Source organism: Capricornis sumatraensis, chromosome 9 (assembly GCF_032405125.1).
Source record: "Capricornis sumatraensis isolate serow.1 chromosome 9, serow.2, whole genome shotgun sequence".
Classification (NCBI taxonomy): Eukaryota; Metazoa; Chordata; class Mammalia; order Artiodactyla; family Bovidae; genus Capricornis; species Capricornis sumatraensis.
Genome location: NC_091077.1, coordinates 107,523,016 through 107,536,276, shown reverse-complemented (window position 1 = coordinate 107,536,276; position 13,261 = coordinate 107,523,016). Strand labels below are relative to the sequence as shown.

The window sequence follows — 13,261 nt, the reverse complement described above, 5'->3', positions numbered from 1 at the left end:
GCTTCTCTGAGAGCGCATGAGCCAAGAGCGTGAGGAGGAAGCCGCAGTGTCTTGTGCCTGAGTCTCGTACATCACATAGTCACTGCTGTCACTTTGTCTTCGTTAGAAACAAATTACTAAGGATAGCCCACACTTAATGGGAACCAATTAGGTTCTGCTTTTTTAAGGAGAAGTATCAGAGGATTCGTGGACATGCTGTAAAACCACTACATTATCCTAACAGCTATGGCAATATTACACAAATGAGTAGCCTACATTGCAAAAATAATAGTAATGAATGTGAACTTTGAATATTACACAGGCCGGAGCATTAGTTGACTACTCAGTGGCATGTGTGTGCGTGCATGCATGCATGCTAAGTCACTTCCTTTGTGTCTGGCTCTTTCTGACCCCATGGACTGTGGCCTTCCAGTCTGGACAGAGTTGCCACGTGTAGGGTGGAGTTGCCATGTGTAGGGGAACTGATTCTGAAGGCAGTTCGCGGTGCAGCTTGGTGTGTGTGCGCGGCTTCAGTGTGGACTGTGCTCATTTAGGTATGTGAGCGCTCGTTACTCTGTTCGCTTGAGTCTTTTGCTTTATTACCATTTTAGATTTTTAGTTTTCTGAATTACTTCTACTACTAGCTTTCATTTAATGTGTGTGAGTTGCAACTTGAATCTAAGTATTCCCAACTCTTTCTTTTAACTGTATTTCTGTATTTCCATCAGAGAAAGGGGCACAGAATTGTCATGCATTCATTCATCCCTTCATTGACAGCTGTTTAAGTCTGTATCATTATGTTACACAGTATACCGACACAGTTCATTTCATAGACATCACACACTTAAAGCAAGGTCTTTGTCTTTAAATTCACTCTTTCATCTCTGCCGTGGGAGGGTAGAGCCCGTATTCAGCCTTTTCCTTGTGTTCTTTTGAAGATTGTTCCCATTACCTATCTCTAACTGCTGGCATATTATCCTAGTTAAGAGGTAAAATGATGACACCTAAGTTAATGATTGGAAGATCTAGAATTAATACTTCCCTGAGTAATTCCTTTAATTCTTAGACAACAGCACATTTGTATAGTGTTTTTTTGTTTTGTTTTTGCAATTAGGAGGAAGTATGTGAACACTCAGGAATTTGAAATGAATAATTGTCACAAGTAGAGAGGAATCATATGTTATTATTAGATGAATAGTACTAGCAAAGGAAACATTTCTTCAGAGTAAAGAGACCAAATGTTCCCAGTAAACTTTACATACAAATCTGCCACTGATGAATTAATTGTTTTAATCTTGATGTATAACTATGGTTTTTATTGTTCATCCTCTGTTCTGCTTTCTTTTCTCTTTTATACTTCAGAGATAGGAATGAGTGGCCCTGTTATAGGGCTTATCTGTGGGAGAAGGCAGTGGCACCCCACTCCAGCACTCTTGCCTGGAAAACCCCATGGACAGAGGAGCCTGGTGGGCTGCGGTCCATGGGGTCACAACTGAGCGACTTCACTTTCACTTTCCAGTTTGATGCATTGGAGAAGGAAATGGCAGCCCACCCCAGTGTTCTTGCCTGGAGAATCCCAGGGATGGAGGAGCCTGGTGGGCTGCCATCTACGGGGTCGCACAGAGTCGGACGTGACTGAAGTGACTTAGCAGCAGCAACAGCAGCAGCAGGACGTATCTATATAGCTGGCCTGGATAAAACAGAGATAATTGATATCCACAGAGAGATTCTAGTTTACATTTTATTCATAAGACAAGAACCACTATTGAAAATGACGATGATAGAAGAAGCAGGGAACAAGAAACACAAGAAATCTGAAAAATTATTATAGAGAATATTAGAAAGCCAGAAATACAAAAGTACATGAACTCTATCATTCTGTACATTGAAAATGAGAAAGAAAAGTTTAGAGACAAAGAATTAAACTCTGTGGGCCAAATACAGAGAAAATAAGGAAAGAAAAATGAATAACTGAGGAAATTTTATGTGAGTCTTTAAAGCAGCCCTTGGAACTTAGAACTGGACATGGAACAACAGACTGGTTCCAAATAGGAAAAGGAGTACGTCAAGGCTGTATATTGTCACCCTGCTTATTTAACTTATATGCAGAGTACATCATGAGAAATGCTGGACTGGAAGAAGCACAAGCTGGAATCAAGATTGCTGGGAGAAATATCAATAACCTCAGATATGCAGATGACACCACCCTTATGGCAGAAAGTGGAGAGGAGCTAAAAAGCCTCTTGATGAAAGTGAAAGAGGAGAGTGAAAAAGTTGGCTTAAAGCTCAACATTCAGAAAACGAATATCGTGGCATCTGGTCCCATCACTTCATGGGAAATAGATGGGGAAACACTAGAAACAGTGTCAGCCTTTATTTTTGGGGGCTCTAAAATCACTGCAGATGGTGATTGCAGCCATGCAATTAAAAGACGCTTACTTCTTGGAAGAAAAGTTATGACCAACCTAGATAGCATATACAAAAGCAGAGACATTACTTTGCTGACTAAGGTCCATCTAGTCAAGGCTATGGTTTTTCCAGTAGTCATGTATGGATGTGAGAGTTGGACTGTGAAGAAGGCTGAGCGCCGAAGAATTGATGCTTTTGAACTGTGATGTTGGAGAAGACTGTTGAGAGTCCCTTGGACTGCAAGGAGATCCAACCAGTCCATTCTGAAGGAGATTCAGCCCTGGGATTTCTTTGGAAGGAATGATGCTAAAGCTGAAACTTCAGTACTTTGGCCACCTCATGCAAAGAGTTGACTCATTGGAATGACTTTGATGCTGGGAGGGATTGGGGGCAGGAGGAGAAGGGGATGACAGAGAATAAGATGGCTGCCTGGCATCACTGACTCGATGGACATGAATCTGAGTGAACTCCAGGAGTTGGTGACGGACAGGGAGGCCTGGTGTGCTGCGATTCATGAGGTCACCCAAGAGTTGGACACGACTGAGCGACTGAACTGAAAGCAACCCTACTAGTGCTGTGTGATAGAAATTTTTTAAATGGCCAAAGAAAGTCCTTGTGAAATACAGAAAACCATTTCATGGGAGAAAATCCTAGTTACTCTAGAAAGACAAATTGCTTTACTTACAAAAGAACAAGAAATAAACTGACAGGACAGTTTCTTAACAGCAACATGGGATGCTTAAAAAGCAGTGCCTTTTAGAGGTTGGAAAAATGATTTTGTTTCAAACAGAAGTCAAGAGTGTGATGGAAAGAGGAACTATTTTGATATGTAAAGACTCAGCTTCGACCTGCTTACATAAAATTCCTAAAACAGTTACTTGAGAATCTTCTAATAAAGACAAAAGGAACACACCCCTGTTCCTGAAACAAAGAAAAGAGGGGAGAACATGGATTTCAAATGAGGGGACCTAACTCAGAACACAACCAGAAGATTGCCCAGAAGTGTCGGATCTTGACAGCAAGTAGACTTCGTTTTTATCAGGAAGTTGGAGGGCTCCAAAAAGAATCTTGTAGAAAGAAATGGATTTATGTTGAAGGAAAGCATGATTAAGAAAGAGGGGGATTTTAACGATTTCTGCGTTCTCACCACCTCTCTCTCCGCGGCACGCTCTGATGGGGCTTCTGTGTTCACCGTCCTACCTAAGACGCTGTTTCCAAGAGCCCCAGTCCCCTCCCTGTTGCTAGGCCCAGGGTCAGCTACAGATCCTTGCCACGTGCTGCTTTTAGCAGCAGGCTGGCCCAGGGGATCGCTTCTCTCATCTGAAGTTCTTTCTTCATTGGCATCCACACTCCTAGAGTTTTCTCTTTCTCTCCCGTGCCTCTTTCACTGGTTGGTTTTCCAGGCAATTCTTTTTCCCTGACCTCTTAATTTTAGAGGCCATCTCTAACAAACCCTTTTTGAATATTAATCTATATCCTGATAACTCCCAAATTATACTGGCAGTTCAAAATTCTCCAATCAGCTCCAGCCTCTTATTTAACGTTTCTACTTGGAGTGTTCTTGCCTGGAGAATCCCAGGGACGGGGGAGCCTGATGGGCTGCCGTGTATGGGGTCGCAGAGAGTCGGACACGACTGAAGCGACTTAGCAGTAGCATCTAGTAGATACCTCAGATTTAATACATCCAGAAGTAAACTCAGTATACTTTCTCCAAACCTGCTTCTCCCACAAATTTCCTACATCAGGTAATGGCCATCTGCTGTTCTAGTTGCCTGGGCTGTAAGACTTAAGGGTCAGCCTCGTATTCTGGCCTTCCTTTATAACCCACATCAGAAAATTTTGTTGCCTCTGCTTTCAAAATATATCCGCAATCTGGTAAATTCTCACTGCCTCTGTTTTTACCCTGTTCCAAACCACTCTGATCTGGTGTCAGTATTTTCATAGCTTTCTAACCAGTCTTGCGACCTTTGACCCTGTTCCCTTCAGTCTAAACACAGTAGCCAGAGTGTTCCTTTTAAAGAAGTGAGGTAATGTCTCTTCTGAGAACTATTTAGTGGTTTTCCATCTCAACTCAGAATAACACCTGCATTTCTTACCTTGGGCTTCCCTGGCAGCTCAGCTGGTAGAGAATCCGCCTGCAGTGCGGGAGACCTGGGTTCGATCCCTGGGTTGGGAAGATCCCCTGGAGAAGGGAAAGGCTACGCACTCCAGGATTCTCGGGCTTCCCTGGCAGATCAGCTGGTAAAGAATCTGCCTGCAATGCAGGAGACCTGGGTTTGATCCCTGGGTTGGAAAGATCCCCTGGAGAAGGGAAAGGCTATACACTCCAGTATTGTGGCCTGGAGAATTCCATGGACAGTCTGGGGTTGCAAAGAGTCAGACATGACTGAGTGACTTTCAGTTTGACTTTCTGGTCTTACCTTGTAAAGACTTACGTGATCAGTTCCATTTTACTCCCCCATCCGTAATTTAACCCCATCTGTTACTTTCTTGCTCATTCCACCCCAGACTTGTTGCCGTGGTCACTTCTGGGAATCCTCACTTGAGAGTCTCCTTTTGTACTGCTGAGGATGTTCTTTCCTGCACGTGGGGCTCCCTCTCTCACGGGTGTTTGTCCAGTGATCCCTTCTTGGTGAGGCCGTCCCTAACTTTGCTGTTTTAAGCTGCATAATCCCAGCAGCTCTTGAGTCCCAGCTCTGCTTTGCTCTATAGATGTCATCTGTGGGCTTCCCAAGTGGCTCAGTGGTAGAGAATCCACCTGCCAGTGCAGGAGACACAGGTTCAATCTCTGGATGGAAGAGGTCTCCCTGGACCAGGAAATAGCGGCCTACGCCAGTGTTCTTGCCTGGGAAAGTCCCATGGACAGAGGAGCCTGGTGGGCTCCAAGTCCCTGGGGTCGCAAGAAGACTGACTCCACTGAGCGACTGAGCGCGCACACACACGTGTGTTGTCTAACATCTATTTCTTGTTTTATTTAGTGTCTGTACCCCGTACTACAATGTTAGGAGGGCTTAAGATGGCAGGAGTATTTGTCTATTTTGTTCATTTTCGTATCTTCAGCACTGAAGATAGTGCCCGGAATATTGCCTTATTTCCAAGAAAAGGCTTTGGGTGAAATATCCATGCGCTCAAATCCATGGCCATGCTTTAAGTCTGCCGTGTATTGTGCTGTGAGTCTGTGAAGATGCCAGTTACTGCAGGTTATTTTTCTTATTATTGAAACAGTATTAATCAGAGCTTGTGTTTTTGCCAGTATGGCAGGATTATTGTTTTGATATTCCTTTCCCTTTTAGCTACTGTTAACAGTCTGACTTGACTCAGCAATATTAGAGCAGTAAACAGCCTATTGCTGGGTTTATAATTTATATGGGAGAATGTGTATGTATACTTTTATATGTGTTAATTTATAGCTAGCTGTATGGCTAGACAGATAGCATATAGATTGAAACTAATTTTCAGAGCTGGCATCTTCTAATAACTTTAAGTTGGTGGTGGGCAGTTAGCAGTAGCTCAGGTGTTAAGGTATTTAAGTAAAAAGCTAAGCTCTTGCCAAACTTTAAAAAGCACAGGTTGTAACTTTTAAAATACAAAATACATGGATTTCAAAACATGAAGTTTTTATATGTTACATGGTAAATTTTGCTTTCCTGATTTAGAATAGGTTCTTTGGGATTAAAATATCTGGTCAATTGACTATTCTAAAGAATAGTCGACATATCATTTTTTACAGTTACCGTCATAAGCCATTATACATTTTTTAAATGAAGTTTGTGTTCTTAGGGTTAACTTCTTTTAACAGTGGCAGGGCTAAGGCAACTTTAGTGTTTGATGGAGAAGCAAAGATAGCATAGTTTGTAGTAGATGCCCAAAGTGCTATATAACAGAAGTTTGGTCATATACCCCAATCCACACTTCTCCTGATATATTTGCTTATGTACTTATAAATTATTCATGTGTTATCATCATTGTCTTTCTTAAGGATGACATGTACTTAAGGCAAGGTTTTCCAAGAGGATGCTAAATGTTTTTGAATAGCCATCTTCATAGTTTTGGGATTTTTGTGATTGCCTTCTCAAATCCAGCATGCATTTCTGTGTTGTTACGGGCAGGCTAAGAACTTCACTAGAAGCGCTAGTTTTGCCGTTTTGTTTTGTGCTTCTGTTTTTATTAATGTTGTGTTTAATCTGTGGTTTCTTTGTAGGAATCTTTTGCAGCGTATCCACTGTGTGAGTAAAAACTAAGTCACCTCCATAATTCCACTAAGCTGGGTACACGGACACTGCCGTCTATGTCACAGTGTATTGAGGACGAGCCAGCAGGTGAGCAGAGTTTGCGTTAGTCACTCTAGATGGAGGGCTTCGTATTTTCCCCTCTGGGTTCCTTGTGAACTGTATACGATGTTTAATCTTGGTCTTATTTAAGGCCAGTTTCAGTCCATGTACTGAATATTTATAAAGCTTAATTTCTAATTTTTGATACAAAAATGAGTATAAATAGAAATTGTTAAATTTTCTTTTCCTACCCCCTTGGCATCTATTGTGGTTTACACTTTGGAGACTATTTTTGTGGAGGTGTTAAAGGTACTGGTTCTGGAGTCACAAGTTCAGTCCAGTCGCTCAGTCGTGTCCGACTCTTTGTGACCATGAACCGCGGCACGCCAGGCCTCCCTGTGCATCACCAGCTCCCGGAGTTCACTCAGACTCACGGCCATCGAGTCAGTGATGCCATCCAGCCATCTCATCCTCGGTCATCTCCTTCTCCTCCCGCCTTCCATCTTTCCCAGCATCAGGGTCTTAGTCAGCTCTTCACATCAGGTGGCCAAAGTATGGGAGTTTCAGCTTCAGCACCAGTCCTTCGAATGAACACTCAAGACTGATTTCCTTTAGGATGGACTGGTTGGATCTCCTTGCAGTCCAAGGGACTCTCAAGTCTTCTCCAACATCACAGTTCAAAAGCATCAGTTCTTTGGTGCTCAGCTTTCTTTATAGTGCAACTCTTACATCCATACATGACCACTGGAAAAACCATAGCCTTGACTCGACGGACCTTTGTTGGCAAAGTAATGTCTCTACTTTTTAACATGCTGTCTAGGTTGGTGATAGCTTTTCTTCCAAGGAGAGTGTCTTTTAATTTCATGGCTGCAGTCATCATCCACAGTGATTTTGGAGCCCAGAGAAATAAAGTCGGCCACTGTTTCCACTGTTTCCCTATCTATTTCCCATGAAGTGATGGGACCAGATGCCATGATCTTACTTTTCTAAATATTGAGCTTTAAGGCAACTTTTTCACTCTCTTCTTTTTACTTTCATCAAGAGGCTCTTTAGTTCTTCTTCACTTTCTGCCATAAAGGTGGTGTCCTCTGCATATCTGAGGTTATTGATATTTCTCCCAGCAATCTTGATTCCAGCTTGTGCGTCATCCAGCCCAGCTTTTCTCATGATTTACTCTGCATATAAGTGTGACAATATATAGCCTTGACGTACTTCTTTCCCGATTTGGAACCAGTCTGTTCTTCCATGTCCAGTTCTAACTGTTGCTTCCTGACCTGCATACAGATTTCTCAGGAGGCAGGTTAGGTGGTCTGGTATTCCCATCTCTTGAAGAATTTTCCAGTTTGTTGTGATCCACACAGTCAAAGGCTTTGGCATAGTCAGTTAAGCAGAGTAGATGTTTTTTTGGAACTCTCTTGCTTTTTCTGTGATCAGGCGGATGTTGGCAATTTGATCTCTGGTTCCTCTGTCTTTTCTAAATCCAGCTTGACATCTGGAAGTTCATGGTTCACGTATTCCTGAAGCCTGGCTTGGAGAATTTTGAGCATTACTTTACTAGTGTGTGAGATGAGTGCAGTTGTGCAGTAGTTTGAGCATTCTTTGGCATTGCCTTTCTTTGGGATTGGAATTTGTGCTTAGAAGCAATTATATTTTTTGTTTTAATACCCTAAAACAGAAATGTGTGACTTTCATTTGCTGATTATCCCATGTTCTGTCAGGAAATATTCTATTAGTTCTGCATAACGTGTGTGAATTGCCCCTGACTAAGCAGACTTATTCTGTGTAGATGTGAGATAATGTCCTACTTAGTAAAAGATGCTAATCTTTGCTGTTGTATATCGCTTAGGCTCAGAACTTAGTACTTACGTTGTTCAGATATTTTTGACTTTTTTTACCATGCGTATAACATTGGTAGTTTTGAAAAGTTTGACTTGGCTTACCACTGTTTTCTTTTGGAGAGTTTTACTTGACCCTAATCTTTGGGGTATATTTTATTGTGGTCCAGTTGGTTCTTTGTAGTACAGATAGCATTAAATAAATTACTTGTGAGAAACGTAGACAGCATATTAAAAAGCAGAGACATTACTTTGCTGACAAAGGTCCGTATAGTCAAAGCTGAGGTTTTTGCAGTAATCGTGTGGATGTGAGAGTTGGACTATAAAGAAGGCTGAGCGCCGAAGAATTGGTGCTGCATTTGAACTGTGGTGTTGGAAAAGACTCTTGAGAGTCTCTTGGACTGCAAGGAGATCCAACCAGTCCCTCCTTAAGGAAATCAGCCCTGAATATTCATTGGAAGGACTGATGCTCAAACTGAATCTCCAATACTTTGACCAGTTGGTGTGAAGAGCCATTAGAAAAGACCCTGATGCTGGGAAAGATGGAAGGTGGGAAGAGAAGGGGACGACAGAGGACAAGGTGGTTGGATGGCATCACCGACTTGATGGATATGGGTTTGAGTAAGCTCTGGGAAATAGTGAAGGACAGGGAGGCCTGGTGTGCTGCAGTCCATGGGGTCACTAAGAGTCGGACACAGCTGAACAACTGAACAGCAATTTGACTGGAATTTATTCACTTTTAATGTAATTGAAACCATTATATTATATGCGAGTAATTCACTCAACAAATTTGTATTGAGCAGTTATACATAAGGTACTTAGATAATTTGAAGGATCATTCTCCAATCCTTTAGCAGCTTTTACAGTCTAGTAATTCGGCATGTGGAAAAAATGGGGGGTAGGTTATGTTATAAAAAGCTGCAATACCTTAAAGGAACCAAGAAAAGATATTTGGGGGAGGGATGAAGGGGGTCACATAACTCTCAGAAAGTAATATACTTACTTTTCAGGTTAGTTTTATGTTACTAGTAAGGGGCACTTGGTGTTCAGTAGCATATGATTTGACAGATAACAGCATATGTGTCCATTGGCAGGCAGGCATGCTGGCCCCTGAGCACCCCGAGTGGTCGGGATGTCAGTCTCAGTGAAGAAGACTCCCACCAGAGTCGCCATGTGTTGCAGGAAGGGGGACGCCTTCCAGGGCCCGAAACTGGGCTCTTGTCTAACACTCGGAGATGAATTGTCTGAGGAGACACATGTGCTGACAAAGCAAGAGCCTTTATTGGGAAAGGGCACCCGGGGGCGAGCAGCAGGGTGAGGGAGCCCAGGAGAGTGTCACAACGAAAGCCACGGCTGTGCCTCTTTCTGACTCTGTCTTTCAGTGATGGATCAAGACTCTAGCAAGGCTGCCTGGCCGAAACCAGCAGGAGGGTATCAGACTATTACCGGCAGGAGATACGGCAGAAGACATGCGTATGTCAGCTTCAAGCCGTGCATGACCAGGCACGAGAGGAGCTTAGGTCGGGCTGGCGACGACTATGAAGTGCTGGAACTGGACAGCGCTCCGGAGGAAAGCGCCTCAGGTACGCAGCCTGGAGGTGCTCAGGGCTGTGAGTAGCGATGCGAAGAGCGACCTTGTGGTGCTTGAGGTAGTGAGTGGGTTGTGTGTGTGTCTTGAGCACAAATGCTGTATATTTCCTGTCAGGAATTTCTATTTTAAAATTTTCTGTTGAACTTAATAGTATATTCATAGAAGAAAATAGAACGCAGCCTGTCGTTAATCCGTGACAGCATTGTCATCGCTGGGATTACACTGTCCCATCGTTCCGCCAGAGGACATGTTCAAGGAAAAGAATTTTCTTTTTTAATGTGCACTGAGTATATTCTCCCCTGCATATTACATTTAAATAGCTTTTTTGTTGTTTGGTTTTATTTGTATCTCTAAATAATTTAACTTGGTTAATTTGATATTTTTAGAATCATTATATAAAATACAAAGGTCAAGTAATAGTTTTTTTATTTAAAATTCCTTAGTTATTCATTACTCAAACAGTATTTTGCAGGTATCCATGAACTGTGGCTTCCCAGATGGCTTGGTGGTAAAGAATCTGCCTGCCAGTGTGGAGAGGCGGGTCCGATCTCTGGGTCGGGAGGATCTGGAGAAGGAAATGGCAACCTACTCCAGTGCTCATGCCTGGGAAATCCTGTGGACAGAGGAGCCTGGTGGGCTGCAGTCCATGGGGTCGCAGAGTTGGTCACACTTTGCAACTAAAGAATAACAGCAGTGCATGTACTGTAACTACACATTTTTAATGTCAATTTCCTCTTATCCTGAGCAAGCTTGATAATTCTAGGGTTTTTTTGTGCGTCATTTATGTATAAGAATATGAATTATTAGCTAAGGTCATTCTGCTAAAGAAGCCTTTTTGTGATCTGACAAGACTTACCTTTAGTTATTTATAATTTATAAAATTTTGTCTCAACAGGTCTTGGTGTCTTAATTTTTTTTTTAGTTATACATTAGTGTAAAAGATAGTTGTGCTGAAAGTAATTTGGAGGGTATATAGCATTTTACTCTTGTCTCATAGTTCTTAGAAACTATGACAAAGAGAATCAATATATAGACTTTTTTGTTGTTTTCCAGTCATAGCTGTAACATAACTGAAGTTAACTCATTGTAGATATATTATAACAGTTCATTTTGGGGATAGAAATTTAATATTATATATCTGGTGACTGAGATATAATCTGAATTGACATAGAACACAGTCTCACTTCTGTTAGCTCTGTTACCTGTTTCAATAGCTATTTTAAACCCTTTAAAGAGATCTACATGTGATAAAATAATTTAAGTCTGAATCTCCCTTTCTAGCCTCTGGAAGAGCAGATTGGTTATCCTAGGCCTTCTCTCAGGTCTCTCATCAGTCTCTCTTAAATATCTTGTATAGAACACTTTAAGCATTAGGGTTTGGGTGAAAAACCTACAGATGTCCGAGAGAGGATATTGAGAGGCTATACAGTGGCATAAAAGAGCTCACAGGGTAGCCAGTCTGCCCCTCCCGGCTAAGTTAGGGCGTATAGAAGCTCCAGTCAGAGAAACTCACTCACATTCTCAAATAGGTAATAACTGGTGTGGTTTCTAGTTAAAGAGTCATTATTAAGTGTTATCTAAATTAGCCCCTCTAAATATGTTTCCTTTTGTTCTGTGAAGGTTCCAGTCCCCTGGATCAAGTTCATTCTTCTGTCCCCAGTGACCCTTTATCAGAAAAAAGTGAAGCAGAAGTTCCCATTTGTGATACAGCATTGAACCAATCCATTGAGAGCACTCCATCCTTCGCTGCAGGGCGTCGTAGCGAGGAAGGCAGGGAGCCCTTAGGAAGCGGCGTGGATCTGCACAGTCACTCTGAGGGAGGATGTACTCCGGGAGTTTGTAATGCTTCAGGTGTCCAACATGGAGTTACACTGGCTCATACTGACTTTTACGATCCAGACGGCAGACGTGGAGAGGATAATGGCCATCTTCAGCTCTCTGCAGGCGTTGTGGAAGGTGGCAGCTGTCAGGCAGCCCTGGGTGATACGGTATTTGAGTTGGAAAACGGAGAGGCAGAGGCACACACTGGTCTCCCACCAGCAGCTCCCTCTTTCAACTGTGAATTAAGAGACGAGTTTGGAGAGGCAGATTCAGCACCTCCAGTGGAAAGGTCTGCTGAGAACAATCAGGAATTTCAGACAGCCTCTTCTGAAGATGAAGTGGTTAGAAAGGAACAACAAAGTAATGCTAGCCAGGAGAGACAGAGAGAAAGCTCAGCTGAAGATTCAGCCTGTGCTCCCAGGCATATTTGCAGTGAAGAAACCACCAGTGATAGGGGCAAAAACCAGGGAAGTTCCCTTGAGCAGGTGGTGAGGCCCAAAGTTAGGAAAGTGATAAGTTCAAGCCAGGTGGACCAAGAAACAGGTTTTAATAGGCATGAGGCCAAACAAAGAAGTGTTCAGAGGTGGAGAGAGGCTTTGGAAGTTGAGGAAAATGGCTCAGATGACCTCTTAATAAAATGTGATGAGTATGACGGAGAGCATGATTGTATGTTCTTGGATCTGCCTTTCGCAAGAGTCACACAGAGGGAAGCAGAAGATCGCCAGCTAACAGCGGAGAGCGGAGCCCCAGTAAGGCGAGAGGCTGTGGATAACACATTTTGGAATGGCTGTGGAGATTATTACCAACTGTATGACAAAGATGAAGATAGGTGAGTTTTGTGCAGTGCTTTGTGAGATTGTGTAGTGAGCAAAGCGGCTTATTTTCTAGCACTGTTTATGTTTGGTGGATGGGCTCTCTGTCATGGTCATGGAATCAGCTATTTTGACTCATCAGATATTTTTATTTACCCAGTGCTAGCCATGCATACTGGTTAGTTTTCATAGAAATGCTCTCTGAGGTGTTTCAGTAGTTTATGGATCTTAAAAGTTCAGGTAGTAACTATTCATTATTAAAAAATGAAAAAAAAAAAAACAATAGTGATACTAATTACTTCAGTTCATGGTATTTCAGTTAATGCTGATAAAATGCAAGGTAAACATTTGTTGTATTTTAAAAAATTTCTTACGTTAGGCCAGTCTGGATTTACAATGTGGTTAAGATCAAGGAAATTTTGGTTGATAGTATTATGTTTACTTTGCCAATATTTATTAATATCACCTGTTTATTCTTCCTGTTGCCATTCCTATCAGTTTATTTTTTATTTTTATTTAGCATTTATTTTTCATTAGTAACTT

General features: G+C 42.2%; 1 protein-coding gene across 2 annotated transcripts in view; it reads left to right on the top strand.

Annotated features, from left to right (window-relative positions):
• PJA2 (praja ring finger ubiquitin ligase 2) overlaps nucleotides 1–13,261 on the top strand; it is a 79,048-nt gene that overhangs the window by 14,529 nt on the left and 51,258 nt on the right. The window contains exons 2-4 of one of the 2 annotated variants that reach the window (XM_068979709.1): nucleotides 6,590–6,707; nucleotides 9,877–10,077; nucleotides 11,706–12,735. In XM_068979709.1, the coding sequence (XP_068835810.1) occupies nucleotides 6,677–6,707; nucleotides 9,877–10,077; nucleotides 11,706–12,735 (1,262 nt within the window). In that variant the 5' untranslated portion in view covers nucleotides 6,590–6,676. The remainder of the gene's footprint in view (nucleotides 1–6,589; nucleotides 6,708–9,876; nucleotides 10,078–11,705; nucleotides 12,736–13,261) is intronic. The other variant, XM_068979710.1, reaches the window with a different exon arrangement.